Raw genomic sequence first — 18,928 nt, 5'->3', positions numbered from 1 at the left:
ATAATAAATGCAACATATTTTTATTTCTTTCCAGGAATCAAGTATCAACTACATCAGACCACAAGGACATCCTTAAAGCTCAAGACCTTTCTGTAATCATCAAAGCATATGTGCTTGTGACATCCTTAACACCTTTGCGGGCATTCATTCATTCAACCACCACGGTCTGGCATCCGCCCAAGAAGAAGCATTTTACCATAAAGGTAAAACATTTGATTTCCTCAGCTTTACATCTTTTAGGCAAAGTACAGAGGCAGAAAACTAGAGAATATATTTTTTCACTTTTACCCCTTCTTTATTAGCAGCCCACAGCCTACAGAGAATATTCTCCTAATACGCAGTTTTCATTTCTCAGAACAAGTGGAGTTTGCTTCATGAAGCAGGAAAGCATTGCCCTATGCACTGGGGGCCTGGGATTTGCATGTGTCCAAGCCCATTTTTATTGGTGACATTTGACAGTAGCTGCAAAGTCAGAGTTTTTCTCTAAAGCACAGCAGTTTGGGTGCTGCTGTGCAGTAGCAACTTTTGCTGGGATATTGACTGTGTTGTGAAAAAGGGAAGTAAATATTTAAAACAGTTTGTTTAGATTTCTTTTTTAGATGCAGTAAAACAGACTAGAGGAGGGTCAGGGCACTTCTAAATAAGGGGAATGAAGTATACCATGGATAGGATGGTTCCCCTGTGGTCTCAATTTTATGAAGAAGGATGTTTCATATGTGTCTTAGATTAATTCTGAACAAGTCCAAGTGCATGGAGATACCCCTCTCTCTCCACATCTTCCTTGCTCAGCAGCCCCATGGACTTGCAAATATGCCTTCCTGTTCCTTTCTTCTTCTAGCAGGGGACTGTGCTTGTAACACATCAGCTCCTTGTGAAGAAACTAGTTGTGCCACTGCTTCTCTTTTGAAGAATTAAGGTCACAACATGACAATGATTTATTGAGGTTACATACATCAGCTCCTGCAGCAGCTGTTAAAGGATGGGTGTGCTTTGCCCATGTAGACTTCTTGGGGTAAGAGCAGGTCGTGGCTTTGGATGAGTCTGAGTTGTGGTATCGCTGTCAGGTCTGTTGATGATATCAGCCGTTTGGTACGTTCTACAATTTTAGCTCTCACCAAGTGGAGTGCCTAGCTTAAGCTCATTATCTAATTCTAGTCATTGAAGAAACAGACACCTCTAGAGAACAAATCATCCTACTCAATTTAGACACCAGTTTTGGAATGAGTTTCCTGGTGAAAGCGTTTGCTTCCTTCTATGGGCTATGACATTCTTAGAGAACATGGCAAATTCTCGATTGCCAAAATTAGGTGAGTTGAATCTATTTCTCTCTTGCCCCCAGCTTAAACTATGGAAATCCATAGAGATATATTACTTTGTCATGTATTTTCCTCTATTATTACTTTTCTATTTGTGAAGAGTAATGGTCACTTGCTTTCAAATCCTGGGATTCAGTTTTGGTCTATGTTTATTAAAATAGCACAATATCCAGCAGCATCACTGTTGCAGCTCAAGTAGGACTACGTTAAGGGCTAGTAGTCATTACTAATTTTGATTTGGCTCTGAAAAACAATTCCCACCGGGGGAAGTCTGCTGAACAGGGTGCCAGCCTCCATTTACAGAGCACTTTGGCAGCTGAAGAAGCAATAAAAATGATAGATGGAACTAGCAGTGCATCTGTAGGTGTTCCAATCTATTTACTGCTGTTGTGGTGTTATGCCTTCCATAGCTTCAGACAAACTCATCAAAATTGTGAAAAAAACCCTAAAAGATAGGCACCTTTTGTGAAAGAAAACACATCTGTAGTGATGTACATATTGACATGCAAATTAACAAAATGATGGAAAATGGGGTTTGTGAGGCTGCCTTTCAGCACAGTGTGCCCTGTAAAGAACATGGAAGGGGGCAGAGAACTTCCAGGAGAAGGGAGACACTGAGAATTCATAAAGTGGCTAGAAAGCACTACTGGGAAAATCGTATAGAGGGTCTGTATTTGATTCAGAGGCAGCAGGTGGGTCACCCATCGGAAAATTCTTGGGAGAAGATATGAATTCTGCCATTGATATCCTTTGTTAAGAGATTTTGTCAAATTTCTCAAAAACTTCATGTAGCCCTCCTTCAGTTGCCAGTGTGGCATACAATTCCAGGAGAGTCATCCCTCCCAAAGTAGCCAGTGGAGCAATGCATACTTGTAGCAGCCAAGGAGCCTGGTCCAGAAATCTCCTAAGCTTCAAGCTTCTGCCAGCTCTGTGTAGGATGGAAATTGCCACATTTTGAAGCTTCAACCTGTCAACATACAGACAGAATCTCCAAGACCTGTTTTTCCACTGATTGACAGAATACCCAATGGGGACTAAATAAGCCTAGAGGGAAGACTTTGGTCTGGAAAAATTTGCCAGTGTTTTTCCATAACTGACTGAGTTGTTTTTTTTAATATTTTTTTTTTTAAATGCAAATTTCAATTATCTGCTTTCAATAATGTTATACCATAATTTAGAGACCTCCTCAGTGCGTATGGAGCTCTGGTCAGGAAATTTTTTCTCATAGCAATATAATCACAACATTTTTAATGAGAAATTCATCCACATTTATGGTTAACTTTGCTTTGCTATCACAAACTCAGTATGTTAAGTATGTTCAAAATTCGATCTCCCATGTACAACAATGCCTTATGGTTGCTAGGAGTTACTAGAATGTGGGAAATATGAAAGGGAGATATAAAAGAACAACTGGAGATGGGGTAGCTATATGATGTCAATGATCGAGAGAAACTGTGTAAAGAAAAATCAGGAGTTTCATTAAATAATACTGCATTCCCCACTGCCTTTTTGTTATTAAACTATTGCAAATGATTTTTGCGATGCATATTTGCTTTTTATCGTCATAGTGGCATGGCTTCTGAATGATTCCTTGAATAACCATTGGTCAAATGGCAGTTCAGGAAGAGTTCAAGTGTGTTTTGCTCACCAGCTGCCAGGCTTTCTCTGGATTACACATATTTCAGTATTTCATTTCAGAAAGCAAAAGAAGGTAAATCCTGAGCTGTCATGAGGATTTTGTGTGCAAAGGGTAACAAAAGTGCGGCTCCAGATTTGAGCCCAGCATGGGAAGATACAAGAGATGCAGGGGAGAAAATGTCTTTCTTCCACACAGATGTTTAGCTATGAGGCTTGTGTAATAGCCCTATTTCTTTGAGGAGAGTTGGAAACTGCTTATTTAGACCATCTGTGTGTTGAAAAAATATTGATAAAATAGAAGCTTTGTATTTTTCATATTGTACCAATAAAGACAAGCATCTCTGTCAATGTATGCAATAATTCCTTTTGTGTTAATCGACATTATGTATGTGTATTTAGAAGAATGCTGACCCCTGAATAATTATCTCCTTTACAGAAACCCGTGTGCAAACCAGTAGTTTATGATTAATTATTTCAAGGCTTAACACACTGCTTCCTTTGCCCTGCCATTAACCTTTCTCAACCTGATTCCAGTGCTTTATGAAGGGATGCACTTTTGTAGACAGAAGTACCACATCCTGCATTATCAGGGGAGGTTCTTCTGTGCTGTCAGCAACTTCCCTTGGCCCCTGCTATGGCTCATCATCCTTTTGCTCATCCAAAATAGACAGGTGCCTCCTGGACTTGAATTCCTTGACTGGTGTTCTTGCATAACTCTTGATGCGCTCGGATGAAATTGTTCTTAAGTAATTTTCCAGTCATGAAGTGCAGTAAGTACAATTTATTAAAGCAGTGCTATGATGTGAGTCAGTATGACTAGCACTGAAACTCTTTTCGTCTATTATGCATTTGGAAACTTGAGTAAAAAATTTTTATTTTTTTTTTTGTCTTAACATACATGCAAATAAAGCTGGACCCTCACCTTTACAGGAAATCAATCTTTTAATATGACAGGCGGGTCTGGTTTTGAGCCAAGCGCGGTGGAAATTAAGTTGCAGTATCGCCGTCAAGTGGCCAGCTTTGGTACTGCTTGAGTATTAGCCGCACGTATTTAAAGTGAGATAGAATGCAAACATACATATAGGTAAAGAGCAAAATTCTTGCAAACAGCTGAAAGGCTTGGGATTTTTTTCCCTTTATGTTTGTTTATTTGTTTTTTAATTTCATATAATTTCCTTGTCACTTACAGGAGCAAACACACAAGAAAAATTACCATCAATTCTTAATTAGATTGCAGGGTTATTTGGGACTAAAATTAAATTTGCTCTTTAGGTTCTGTTAGAATGCTGTAATGCTCTTCTTTCTGGGAGACTGAACATAATACAAATGCTATCTCTGTTTTCTTTCCTCATGGTATCTATAATTTCTCTTTTCATTGATATAAGAACAGAAGTCTTTCTGGACTGGAGGAGATCAAGGACATGCTTAGTCTGATACTCCATTTGTGGCAGTCAAGAGAGCATCATGAAACTGTGTAACAGGACAAACATAAAGTGGTAATGATCAGACAGATCATTACAGATCAGGCAGACTCTATCTATTTCTGGTAACCTGTGGGGTTAGAAACACAAAACTGAAGTGTAATGAATATATGTCTTGATGTTTAATAAGATCCAGTGGGCTTTTATGCATACAATTCTCTCCTAGATTTTTAAATTTATGAATGCTTTTGGTCTTAGCAATGCCTTCGAGCAGTGATACTGTACAGATTATTTACATGTTCCTTGAGAAAGAGTAGTTGTTTGCTTTAAAACTTCATCAAAGTCAAATATTACTTGATTTCATATCCTGAATTCTCATCTTAAAAGAAAGAATAAGAAATGCTTCCTTCTTTGTCTTCTTCATCTGTGTCAACCTGTCATGCAGTGCACAAATAAAATTCTTTCTTGAGTTCTTTTCTGCTTTTCTCATTCTGAATGTTCCTTATTTAGCCAAGTTAAGAGCTTGAGACTGATTGTCCTCTACGACATGTGGATATGTCATAAGTTTTTAGACTATTATCCTGGCTCTTAGCTCTCCGGTGTTTTTCCAGTTCACATATCCTCTTGCTTTGGCTGTTCAATCCAGTCAGCTCTCTAAGCATGCCCTTCTGTGGCTTCCAGCTTTCCTAGACCTGCCTCCTATTATCCTCATTCTTCTCATCTTTCCTTTTTTTTTTTTAAATTCCAATTTCCCTTAGTCAAGCTGATACACTTTTGGCTCTCACAGCAACCTGGGAAATACTGTTAGTAAATAACCATTACTTTTCCACTAAAACATCAGACCTGAGTTGGGAAACCATTATTAGTTCAGTCTCAGTCAAAAAGCGGAATTTCATGGTAGCTGAAGCTGGTGAGTGCCTTTTTGCTTTTGGACTTAGTCTTAAGAGCAAGGAGCTTTGGAGAAAACAAACCTTTCTCAGATGGCCTTTTCTTCTCCATGTAATTAAGTTACAAAAGTGTTGAGGGGCAAGATGTCAGGGTTTTTGTGAACAATTTTTTTTTCTGGACAACTAAATATCTTTTTAAAAAACTTTTGTAATGAAAAATATATACAGAAGCGGGAAATCTACTGTTAAAAATAGCTGGACACTAATGTGGTTTCCCCTTTCATCAAGTGCCATGTTAGAGCTGCAGAGATAGGGCACATCATAACAATAAATCAGGAGTGGAATAAACAGATTTACCTGAAGCTAATGCAATAAACTTATGATAAAATACTGAACTGTTTTCTCTGTTTTTTATTCTGGAACCACTGGTACATGGCTCAATAGTACATTTTTCTTCCATTACATGGCCTTTGACTATCTTTATGCCCTCTGGTCAGTGGAAAAGGTCTACCTGTGCTAGCAGAAAATATAGGAAATAGCTTCATTGCTAAGTATGCTTCTTCCTTGCCTTCTGTGTGGAATTAGTTTTTATTCTTGCAGACATGTTAGATATTTAGATACTTCCATACATATAATCAAGGAGATTCTTGTTTGTGTGTAAAAGAATATTTTTATACCTATGAACAACTACTTATGCCCAAAAGTATTTGGACCTGGTGAAGAAATTTCACCAAAGATAGATCCAGTAAGAAGAATGAATGTACAAAAGTGAACTGAGAGAATAGAGCCTATGTTGAAAGTTTTTAGTGATTTATTCAAGCTATTTTCAAGAAGAGGCAATTACTGTAAGACCATGAGAGCCTGAAGATCCAGCTGATCAGAAAGAGTGCAACAGCTCCAGTGCACAGCACAACAATCTGGAGAGGATGCCCTTTGCTACTTCAGAAAGGGTAATTTCTGGAAACCAAAAGTCATGCTTTCACCACTCAGACATAAACCTTACTTTCAACTCTTATCCTGATAACTTTTTCTGCCATGTCATTTTGAGGGCTACAATAGGAACCAGCAAGATCTTCCAAAATCGATTAATAGAAATACTCTAAAGTAGGATGTTCTAAATCCCAAAATGTAAACCTCAAAATTGCACTGAATTGCTCAGTAGTGGTCTCTTTTCTTCTACCTCCTTGCCTCTGAGGTTGATTCAGAGCTCATCTATGTCTCCAAAGGGGAGTTACTGTTACAGGAAAAAACGTAGGAGTTCACATTGTTTAACCAAACCCAGAAGTGTCTAACTGATGATATACAATCAACTGGCAGCCAGTAATTATAATATACCTTCTATCATTTCAGTAACAGAAGAGATAAATCATTATACCAGACACTTAAAACACTTCATTTAACATTGCACATTCCTAAACATCCTTCTGTAAATACTCTTGGGAACTCTAGTGACATCTGCTCATTCACCCATGTTTATCCAGCCTCCATTTCACAGGCAACACAGATTACACAGTCCTGCTCTCCTGGGATGCAGTTTCCCTTCTTTTGTGCATCTCTGCTTGGAGAAGAGGGAGGCCCTGCTCTGTGGTGCCCATTTTACATGTACCTATGCAGGACCTGTGCCCATCCTTACATCTCAGTATTCCCTGAAATCTAGGCAGAAGCTGTGGTGCCAGCAGGCTGATTTGTGGCAGTGCATGACCAGGTTTTGGCTCCTGCTCTTTCCACTCTGAGTCTCTCCCATGATGCAAATTTTCATGCTCCTTTTCTATTATTTCCCAAGCTAACTACTCCTTTGTTTCAAAAGTCACTTTGTCATTTCCTTATTATTGTTTAACCTTGCTGATGGTCACATTCTTCTTTATCATAGTAAATTTGGTCAAACATCATCCCAGACAGTTCTTCTAGACACACAGGTGGTGTTGTCCGTGGGCAGGCTGTATGAGCACTCCAGTGATAGATCTCCTGTCTTCAGTGTCTCACATAGATTCCCCAGGGAAACCAAGAAACTTTAGATTGCAATTAATGTCACTGTTTTGAGACATCTGCTTTAGAATGGCATAAATTATGCTCTTCAAGCATCTGTGTTCTGCAGTGAGGTGTAAAAGGAACCTAGATGTTTAGCTTGTACATAGACATAAGCCATGTCGTCTTGTAGTGTGGGATTCCTCCACATTACTGGCCCCTGAGTGACTTGTCTTCATGTGAGATGTGTCTCTGAACACTGATTAGAGATCTAATCAGTGCAGTCAGTAAAGGAAGGTGTTCTAATTTTGCATTTATGGCCATTAATGTTAGTTAAGGAAATGTTAGTTAATGCTAGTTGAGAAAAATCTTTTTTTGTTTCATTAGGAGGCACAATTGTTCAGTATTGAGCTAGAAAGCAACCTCAGAAAGATCACTACAGTTTAATTTTATACTCTTTCTCAGGGCTATCCTCAGCTGACCATTCAGGTAACTGCCCCAGGCTGCTCCAGCAGCTCTCCTGAGAAGTTAATTTGCAGAAAAATTTCCCAAGGAAAATTTTCTTGAGGGAATTACTACAGTCATCATAACATTCATCCCAGTGAGTGCCACACTCTTCCACTCTTCTTCAGGCTCCATGACTCCATGCATGAAATTTGCAAATGAGAATTCCTTTGTCAATTAAATTGCTTTTTTTTTAATGTGTCAGACTTCTACCTGATGATTCAGTGTATTTTTGAGGAGCCAGATGGATCTACGTCATTGAGATTATAAGGCTAATTTTAATGACTACAGATTTTAAAAACTGGATGTCAAAATGGGTAAAAAAAAAATCATCATAAAATTAATATTGAGTAGGCCTTTTTTTTCCCAGTGGCTTTTCCTAAAGGAAGAAGTTATTGGGCAATGAAAGGTCAATGAGTTTAAATTAATCTAAAGAGTATTTCTAGTTCATTCTGCCTTTACAGAAATGTTCTTGATCCATGTAACTTGACTGCATTTCCACACTTCTGTAAGGCATTACATAAATATTTGGAACATATCTCCAACTGTATGTGTCCAGTATCTGGATGAACACTTCCAAGCTTCTAAAAAGTCTCGCAATTCTGTATATAATGGAGTCATTGAATAAAATAAATGTGCATGTCTGCATTTAGTCTTACAGTCTACTAAAATTTAAACCCTATCCTTCTGCTTAAAAATTAGCCAGCCAGAGCTCAGCTTTGTCCCAGAATAGGTTCCTGCAATTGCTATCAGTATTTCCTACTCTGTCCTCTTTAAATTGTTCAAAGCTTCTATTAATCACACTCTATCAATGGTGAGGGTGAATTTTGCTGGACAGGCAGTCAGTTTCCTTTGAAAGTGAGAGGATCGGCATCAGTGGTGGTCACTTGAAGAAACCTTCAGCTCTTTAGTATTTTGCAGTTGAACACAGATTTATATACTTTTATTCACTCAGAAAAACCTGAGATTGCTGCAGATTTTCATATATTATCACTTTTAATCCATACACTTTAAATTTTTCCTATCTGTTGCTGTAAATCCTGTGGAATCTGTTGGAGTCAAACCTAACCTGAACTTGTTTAAATAGGATTGTTTTATGAATTGGAATTTAACCTGAGTTTCATTAAAACCTAAGTATTCATCTCATCTCTATTGGCCCTGAACCAGCCTGACTAAATATTTATTTTCACCATTGGCTTAGAATAAACATTGGTCTCAAACCTGATATCCTCCAATGAGAACCCGTTGAGCAATGTTTCTTTTCTAGGCTGGCTAAGGAGGGCTGTAACTAAAAGGCAATTTCTTGGGGATGCCAGTTCTATTTTAATGCCTGTTCTGGTGGCAACAGTTGACTATTATAGCTAACAGCGTGCTCTGATTACCAGTAGGTCAAGCTAGCCTGTCTTCATCATTTGTTACTACAAATGTATGCATTATGTATCCTTCGTGTTAAAGTGCTTGGGAATTAATGGTGAGGGAGGAAATGAGCTAATGGTGCTCTTGCTCTTCCAGTAATCCCCATCTCTCCTTATAAAACTCTCCAGCTCCTTATATTCCCTATTCAGCACAGTAGACCATCTTCTCACTTATTCCTTCAATATTCCCTGGAGATTTAGGAAGTTAAAGAAAAGGTGCAAGTCAGAGTAGTGGGAATGTAAGTTGTGCGCAGAATCTGGCAGAGGTGCTGTTAATAATTTCAAAATTCAGAGAAACCACCTTGGTGAGATGAGCCTTCATTTTAACTTTTTTCTTTATTTACCTGAACAGTTTAATTAACTGCTTTTGTCCTGAAAAATGAGCTGAAGTGGAACAATTTCACTTTAAGATGAATCTGAATCAGAACTGATTTGAAAAATGTGGAGCTTCTTGTTCTTAATCTTTGTACCACTCTGTGGGAGAAACACAGCTTTGGTGGTCTTAGACTTTGGGAAACAAGAACTTCTCAGCCTGTTTTGGAGATGAAGTAGAGCATGATGTGAAGAACTGCATAATCTCTAAATAATGCATCTGGAACTCCTTTACCCCATAGGCTCATGGAACTGCAGTACACATGGAAAACATTCTACAGTATAGAAATACAGTGTGATTTAATTCAAGATTTCAGCATCATGCAAATATCCAAAGAACAGAGTTGAGGAGTGCAACCTTTGCTTCACCATTTCCTGCAGTCAGAAGTTTAATTTTATAACTTCAGCCATATATATCATTGTCATATTTTTCCTACTGGCATTTCAAATCGCTTTGCTAAAAAGATGAAAAAAGTCCCAGGCACTATAAACCTTCAGCAAAGATCTGTGCATGGGTCACAATTCTTTTAGTCAGTAAAACTGAGAAAGGCAACCACTTGTTGAAATGAAAACAGAGGTGATAAGAACAGAAAGGCAAACAGACCAAATTCCTCCCCTTCAGTTATTTACCAGCACAACTGGATGGAGTTAGTGAAATGGAAGAGAGCAAAAAGCAAAGGAGGATCAATGTTAGCTGCATATTTAAGTATCTCCCATGTCTGGCTGTTATCAATGTTACAGTATTTTTTAAAAAGGAAAATAAAAAGTGCTTATTACATTTAACTGCAATATGGTACCTGAAGAAACTGAAAGCCATTCATCTGTGCCAGTGCAGACCAGTGTGCTTGAAAGTATTCATGGTAACAAGGGGAGAATGGGAGACTCCAAAGCTGTCTAGAAAACTCTCTGTGGACGAGGGTGGAGAGAAGTATGCTGTAAGTTCTGGTGTCAGCACAGTGAATGCATCATAGCACATCAGGAACTAGTGGTGTATGCAGAGATCCATACTGGGTCTTTTCCTGTTCAACATCTTTGTCTGGATGATTGAGCAGAGTGTATACTCAGCAAGTTTGCTGATGACAGAAAACTGGGAGGAGTCGCTGATACAGCAGATGATGATCCTGCCACCTGAAAGGATCTCAGCAGACTGGAGACAGGGGCTGACAAGGACCTCATGCAATTCAAGTCCTACACCTGGGAAGGAAGAGCCTCAGGCACCAGCACCTGCTGGAGGCCTGCAGCTGGAAAACAGCTTTTCAGAAAAGGGTCTAGGACATCTAGCTGACCATCAGCCAGAAGTCTGCCCTTGTGGCACACCTGGAGTACTGTGTCCAGTTCTACATTCTCCATACAAGAGGCATATGGAGAAAGTCTAGGGGTGGGGGGGGTGAGGGGTGGGCAATAAGGTGATTAAGAGTCTGCAGCATTCCTTATATGAAGAAATGCTGAAAGAGATGGGACTATTTAGCCTGGATAAGCTTCTCAGAGGCCAGAGGGATGTCATCAAAGTGTATGAATAGTTGAAGGAGACTTTAAAGAAGACAAAGTCCCTTTTCAGTGGTGCCTAGTGACAGAACAGGAGGCCATGGGCACAAGTTGAAACATGACATGCTCCTTCTGAGCATCAGGAAACACTTTTACTTAGAGGGTGACCAAGCACTGGCATGGGTTTCTCAGAGAAGTTGTGGAAGTCCTTTATCCTTGGAGGTATTCGAAAGGTTTCTGGACACAATTCTGGGCAACTGACTGTAGATGACCCTGCTTAAACAGGGTGTTTGGACCGCATGACATCCAGAGCTCCTTGTGGTTCTCTGATCATGCTTTGGAGCCAAAATTTCACATTAAATTTTGTTGTGGACTTTTACCAAGGCCCACGCTTGGGTAACCTATCTGCTGTGGATATATGTTCATGATTATAGCAGTCCAAGGTGGATAGAGAGGTGCCAAGCATATCAGTCCTCAGGAGGGTTGTCTACAGAAGCCTACATGCTTCTATCATGTTACCCCATTGGGGCATGTATAAGTGGGTGATAACAGGAAATATATACTGGCATTTCTAAATAAATGTGGTAGCGAAATTTCCAATCAGAAAATTTTCCTTTCTTAGTGTTAATGTATGTTCTGCATATACTTTACATGCTTTATTTCTGAAGATAGTATTTTTTGCTATGTGAAAGCGACTCTTTGGTAATATAGTACTACTATATTATCTAACAGTTTTACATAGATCATTACTTAACTGGGTTCTGTGCTCTGTGATAACCCCAATGGAAATTCAAAGGTACCCCTTTCTTAGCACCGAGGACTCTGATATTACGAAACCTGCCTATGTCCCGCTCTTCATGGGTCTCTGTGCTGCTCCAGTAGTTTCCCTGAATCTCTGTCTGAGGTGATGATAGGGGTGAATTTGCATGAGTGATGAAAGCACCTGAAGACAGTGCTCTGCAGGCCAGCAAATAGGCCTTTGGTGGGGATTCATGAGTCTGAAAACCACAGAATATTCAGAGTCAAAACACAGAATATTCTGTCAAAACACAGGCTGCAGTGGCTGATCATTTTTCCAACATCTTTCTTCTATATTCTATTTAAAGCTTGTTCACCAGGGGTAAGGATTTGTAGCGAAGGTCAAGGGGGATATCGCTTGGCACATAAATGAGATAATAATAAAATAATAATGTTCTCTATAAATATATAAGTATATTATATAATATAAATATAATAAATAATGTTCTCTAATAAATATAATACTTTGAGTGTACTATTACCCACTGATGAAGATACAATCATTTGTGAGTTAGTTTGCCTAGAACCAGTGACAGCAAAATGTTTTGTCAAATTAAGCTTAGATTCTGAGCAATATCTTAAAACTGTTAATAAAAATTTTGTTTCTGATATACTTATTTGTAAATAAAAAGTCATTCTATATTAGTGTGCTGTGTGAAGCTTTTCATTCCACTTCATTGTACAAATGAATAAGAATTGAAGGTGATATTCCTAGGCAATTTTTATCAGCCTTTTAATTTATGATTTTAAGCACTGATTTACTGTATAAGCTCAAAAATATATGTATTCTCTTTCACAGCTGAAAAGGTTTTTTGAGATATTCTTCAGAAACAGTTCTCCCCAACAAGCCTTTAACAACATGAAGGAGGCTATAAACAAACTTCTACTTATAACTGAGGTCTTCAGCAAATCATCTGCCTCAGGACCAAATTCTTTCAATCAGTAAGTGACTTGCAGTAGTCATTGTAATTCTAGTGTGAAGATAGCTCCTTAGAATAGAATAAATATTGCAGAGGATACAAAAATCTTAAAATAAAAAATTCCCATCTATTTCATACTTCTTTGTAAAGTAAGGACATGCTGCATTTAAGGAGTACAGCTCTTCAGTACCCACAGTGTTTCTAGTTTGTGAAAAGGTTATGATGAATACTTAGGACCAGATGCTGTCCTAATGAAGTGTTTCAGGCAGCACAAATGAATAGAAATCACGCACAATTGGGCTAGTCCTAACATATATAAAGCTGTATTTCCTTTAAGTGAGCATTCTGTCATATGTCAAATAGTTAATGCTAGAGTAGCCCAGATTGTTTAGAGCTGGCTCCGGCAGGCAATCTGAACAAGAAACACTGTAAAACACTTTATAAAGTGTATGTTATGAAATATACCTAGGCACTAACAGTCACATTTCTGTGTGTAATCACTACTATTAGTGTTACAGTTCTTTCACATAAATCAACCTCAATTATGTAATATTTTTACTAAATAAAGTTAATATTTGTTCTATGTATGTTATATCCCATCCCTGACATTTTTATGATAAGTACTAAATAAGTTACTATTTATTAAATTTATGTGTTAAAGCTATTTTGAGAACCAGGTGTTTTAGTAGCAGTAATGTAAAGCTCATTATTTGACTAACACAAGTTGGAATAAAGCTTATATTGTGAGTGGAGAGGGTAGCAAGGAGGGGAGGAGTGTAATGGGGATGAAGCTATTTTGACAGCAGTCCAAAATCTCTTTTTTACCAATGAAGTGGACTCTCTTGTTTGCGTAACACAAGATTTGCTTACAACTCCTGGCCTATGTCTCCAAACATCCCCATAGGTGCAGCAGAGCTCTTTGGCTTCAGTGAGCCTGGAGTGTTTCACCATCCCTTCCCCTCCAAATGTCTTCAAGGCTTTTGCAGGGGCTCATTCACTCTCTTCCAAAGGCATTTCTTCCTTCACCACAATTCACCTCCCTTTCTGTCAATCATTAAAAACACTTTCATATAGCTCTATTTTCACCACCTCACAATCTGACTCCTTTCATGTTTAATGCTGCTGGCTCTTAGAAATTTATTTAGTCTCTATCACATGTTGGTTTGTGACCCATCTGTGTTTGTTTTCCTGCATGTGTTCTCTGGACTTGAGTGTGTATTGAATTTTACTGTGTACAGGGACATAGTTCAATGGTGGACTTGGCAGTGCTAGGTTTATCATTGGAAACCATAATCTTAAAGGTCTTTTTCAACCTAAATTATTTAATGAGTCTATATTTCACAAGAGTACCTAACCTTACTGAAACTGATTTCTTTATATTTCAGATGCAGCCAGTGTTTTCAAATGCTAACCTTTGACATTGGATTCAGCATGTCCATACACCCAGTAGTTCTTAAGGTGAGAAAATTGCAAAAATGAATGACCGACTCAAAAAATTACACCCAGAAGAACACAGCAGAAAACTCTCTTTGATAGGTACCCTCAAATGTCTAAGAAATGTACCAATACTTTAATATTAATTTTGGCTCATTGTGGAGAGTTTCTGTAGAAGAAACCAGTTTTCAAGAGTCAGAGTTCCTGTGATGAAATTCACCAGACCATCAAAATGTGCAAACTTTTCAGTTTACATTAAAGGACTAATTATTATCCCAAATGAGTATCAGTGAAATAAAATCCATATGAAGCATTGCAGGAAAGTTGAGTTAGGTTTTAAATGCAGCAGAACAAAGATGAATGGAGGAAGTTAACAAAACACAATTGGCTTTTAATACAAATTAAAGTTCTCCATAAATTGGATTGTACTTCTTCATTTCATGACCTGCTTTGACCTCCACTGTGCTGCCTTCTCCCTGGATGATCCACAAGGCTCTTAAAACCAAGGAAGTGAGACCTGTGCCAGTTTTTGTACCACTCCTGCCTCAGAACAACCTGTCCTGAAAATATTATTGTACTGCTTTCCAGCTGTTCTCATTACCTCATGTATACACATGAATATGCATATGCCTAAGTATGTAAAAAGTTTCTTTGTATTTATGATATACAGATATTAACAAAAGTTACTTAATATATTCCCACTTAAAATCTGTTCAAGTGTATGGTAATAACAGTGCAGTCAATCTCTGCATTCTTTAAACACAAAGGAAAAATGCACATATGAAAGGAAGTTTGCAGAATTTAAAAAGTCCACAAAGACAATATTTTTAATTAGTCTGAGAAGACTTTTTATAGCTAGTATAAGAAATGTGGTATATCATAACAATTCAGTATATGTATACTAGGCTGTAATAAAATTATCCCAGAAGAGCGTAAAAAACTAAACATAAAACATAATGTTTACCTACCTGTATAGAAGTTTCAACCATTATCCATAAATTTATATTAAATCAGTAAGATTTAGTAGTTTCTTCTGAAAAAAAAATGGCTGTAGAAAATAGCTGTTGATAATTAATGCAACATTGACTATGAATATTATAACCTGAAAAGTATAGTATGCACACAACCTATTCAGATTGATGCTATATTTTGTTTATGCCAAAACAATAATTTAGTTGTAACTATGAATTTGTTCATTGTGTTTACATATCGTAAAACTTATACTTTCATCCGTAGTAACAGATGTTCTGTAGTAACTCTTAGCATATGAGTTTTTCAAGAGATATGTTAACATATAACCTGACATTTTATATTTTTAATCAAATTTCAAATCAAATACGGAAAACAAGCTTTTCACATGTGTCTGCAATACTGCACTCTTTCCACTGGAGGGCAGCAAACATTGTGGTATGGAGTTAAGACACTGGTGCAGCATTTGCTGTTTTGTAGTCCTGACAGTTTGTGTTGTTACTACCTTTTCTTAAAGTTCCAGTTTAGTATTATTTGCTATAAGAAAACTGGAATTTTTATTCAAAGTGTGTTTTTTAATATTTTTTCCAACAGGTGCATGAAAACTTTGACTTTCAAGTTGAAAATGAATCAACTATTCAGGACCAAATTTCCAAAGAACTTCTTTTTGAAGATACATTTAAATTTCTCTTATCTAATGAATCTTCAACATCCAGTTTCATAGAAGCTTTGCAAAAAATATATGGGTCATCTGTGACCAAGGTAGTTCATTCCAACTCTTTCTTATTATTATTTAAAAATATTTAATTTTAAATTGTATGCTTCTGAAATTGTAGGTGCCAACTGATAGAATGAAGAATTTATTTAATCAAAACCATCTTTGATTGTATTCTGGGGAGTAAAACTCCCCATAATATAAAATGTAATTATATTGTATAAATGTATATATGTATAAAATGTAATTATATTGAACAATTGAGTTTTCTTTTGTAAAAATTCTACTCTCAAATGATTTAATTTTCCAAAATACTGTGCTTGAAAGATATATTTAAAGCTTTAGAAAAAAAATCCCACTATTTTTTTAAATAGTCTTTTTTTTAATATACAGATTTGTGTGTTTTCACAATTACATCCAGAATGGGTTAACTCATGCATGGAGATCCATGAGCATCAGAATTAAATTTTGTTTCTTACAACTTTATGTCTTATTCTCAATGCAAAATCCAGTTCCAGGGTTTTGGGGTTTTGGGGGGCTTTTTGGGTTGTGGTTTTTTGGTTTGTTTTTTTTGCATTTATAGAATCTAGCATATAGAATATAGCATACATTCTGCTTCACTAGTGAAAACCATTTCTGACAAGCTGAGATCTCTTTCAGCAGTATTTCTCTCAGTCTGGGAATTTTTAAGGATGCATTTCTGAGAAATCCCATGCTTGAAAGACATACAGAGACTCATTTATCCAGGCAACTTCCACCTCTTGGACAGATGTGGCTAAAAAAGGGTCATGGGTTCTAAATTTATGTCAGGATAAAGTAGAAAGATGCAGTCATCCAGACATGTAGTGGTATGATTACCCAGCCTATGTTCCAGAGACCAGTGGTTTCTATGGGTTGGTTTCTACACAAAACTAAGGCATAGTCTGCTTTACTCTAGACAGAAAAATGGGATGAGCTGTCAAGGAACTGGCTGGCTGAGGTTAGGGCTAGTTGAGAGCTGCTGTAACTTTTTCCTATGATCAATGAAGGGATTGGGGTCTATTGAAAGCACATTGCTTTTGTGATTTCAGTAGACATTCTGCCCTTTCCTTCACAGGATGGAACATACAACAGAGAAGATGAGCAATGTTTCTCTTTGGAACAGATAAATTCAATGATTACTTTCATAAAGGAGCTGAAGAGTCTTGGACCATTTGAGCTGGTAAAGTAAATAGGGTTTTGTTTTATTGGATATATATCTATAATGTAAATCTCCTAACATTTCTCCTTCATTATCATTCTCTGCTGTCTTTGGCATATGTAATTAGGCTGGATGGGCAGGGAAGCAAGGAGATAGATGTAGCACTGATTTTACTTTGGTGGGTCATTTGAATTTCATTTAAAATTGATAAAGGAACAACAGAGTATTTGAGCTGAGCTTCCACTGAAAAGGACAGCTAAGCAAAAACAGAGACCAGAAAATGGAAGGAAAGGAAAAGAATGAAAACAATGTAAATGACTAATGAGGTGATAAGAAAATAGAATGATAACAAAGCAAAGAAGGAAGGACTAGAGAAAGTACAATACTGAGATCATTACCAGAGAGTAGATCTAGATGAAAAAGTGGAAAAAAAAAAAAAAAAAAGCAGGTGGAATATGTTATGTTTTCTTCTTCATGCTTTGAGGTAATTTTTGGAGAAGAACTTGGAGGAATAACAATGTCTGTGAGTAGGCATAGTTAATGAGGGAAATAATGGGTATTCAGAAAATAAAGGATCTTCAACTGAATCTTTTCTTCAGAAAGTATGGATGTTATCAGGATTTTTATGAGACTTCCTGGATGAGTATCCAGGATGGAGACTTTCTGAAGAAGCATTGAGTCTACTAGATCTGGAATTCATAGAATTATCGGAGTTGGAAGGGGCCCAGAAGGATCATCAAGTCCAACTCTTAAGTGAATGGCCAATACAGGGATTGAACTTGTAACCTTGGCATTATTAGCTTCACAGTCTGACCAGCTGAGCTAACCTCAGGGCCAGCTCAGAGGCAGAGAAGATCAACTTCCTCATCAGTACTGAAATCCTGATTTGCAAGGCTGGGCATGACAGTCCTTTTCTAAGCATATGGGAAAGAACATTAATATATAATCAATCCTATGCTGTATATACTGTCTTCTCTGATCATTTGTCATATCTTTGCACTCTACAAATGTCATACTGTGTTGTCTCAAATCAGTGTCTCTCTTCTCAGCTTTTCCCTTCTTCTGCACCCAAGATCCAAATGTTGCTGCAGGACCTATATCGCATGGTAGACCCAATGAGACGGCTTAATTCAGTCCTGACTGTGCATTGGTTGCTTTCCAGTGTCCTTCAACAGTTCCAGTTCATGAATAAAGAGGCACATACAAATCTTTCAGAGTGGTAAGATAACTATTATATGTGTTAAGGGTAGTTTCTCAAGTTATATAATTGCAATATCTCCAGTGAGTGTCATAAAACTTTATCCTTCAGTAGATGTAGGTGTGCTTGCAACCCTTGAGATGAAGGTCGATCATCCCATATGGAGCCCTGTCAGCCATTCTGCCATTAGAACTGTAGCTAGGTTTCTGAACAGAGCAGGGTTTGCTTCTCTATCTAATATGAAGGACTGTGGATTGAAAATTAATCAGAACTATCAGAATATTTTCTTTAAGAAAGATTAATTAGGTACATTTTTTTTCTAAACAACTGTAGACTCTAAATTAGGAGCATTTCCCAAGGTTAAGACTGTCTTAATTTATGCACCAATAAACAGCAAAACAGTAAAGAAAATATAAAATTTCAGGTGAAGGGTTTTCCAAAAGAATTAATAATTTTTATTGGCTCCAAATTTTCCGTCCAAAAAAAGACAGGTCAGAGAGCATAATACTCTGAGAACCACATTTTAACTCCTTGTGAAAAGATGGAAAAAAATGCTGTAATTACAAGGTTAGATGCACTGAACTTTTGGCAAGAAGTTTTAACTTTCATGAGGAGAGAAAGAGGAAAGGAAGAACAGAACAAGGGAAAAAGGGACGAGGAAGGAGGGAAGGAGGGAAGGAGGGAAGGAGGGAAGGAAGGAGGGAAGGAGGG

General features: G+C 37.5%; 1 protein-coding gene across 6 annotated transcripts in view; it reads left to right on the top strand.

Moving 5' to 3' along the window:
* The window catches only part of CPED1 (cadherin like and PC-esterase domain containing 1), a 164,101-nt gene that overhangs the window by 64,217 nt on the left and 80,956 nt on the right, over positions 1 to 18,928 (top strand). For all 6 annotated transcript variants that reach the window (XM_033514493.1, XM_033514494.1, XM_033514495.1 and 3 more), the window contains 6 exons: positions 35 to 203; positions 12,601 to 12,743; positions 14,107 to 14,179; positions 15,719 to 15,886; positions 16,936 to 17,040; positions 18,069 to 18,238. In XM_033514493.1, coding sequence (XP_033370384.1) covers positions 35 to 203; positions 12,601 to 12,743; positions 14,107 to 14,179; positions 15,719 to 15,886; positions 16,936 to 17,040; positions 18,069 to 18,238 — 828 coding nt within the window. The remainder of the gene's footprint in view (positions 1 to 34; positions 204 to 12,600; positions 12,744 to 14,106; positions 14,180 to 15,718; positions 15,887 to 16,935; positions 17,041 to 18,068; positions 18,239 to 18,928) is intronic.

Source organism: Parus major, chromosome 1A (genome assembly GCF_001522545.3).
Source record: "Parus major isolate Abel chromosome 1A, Parus_major1.1, whole genome shotgun sequence".
Lineage (NCBI taxonomy): Eukaryota > Metazoa > Chordata > Aves > Passeriformes > Paridae > Parus > Parus major.
The sequence above is the reverse complement of the archived record's forward strand: the minus strand, read 5'-3'. Positions and strand labels throughout refer to the sequence as shown.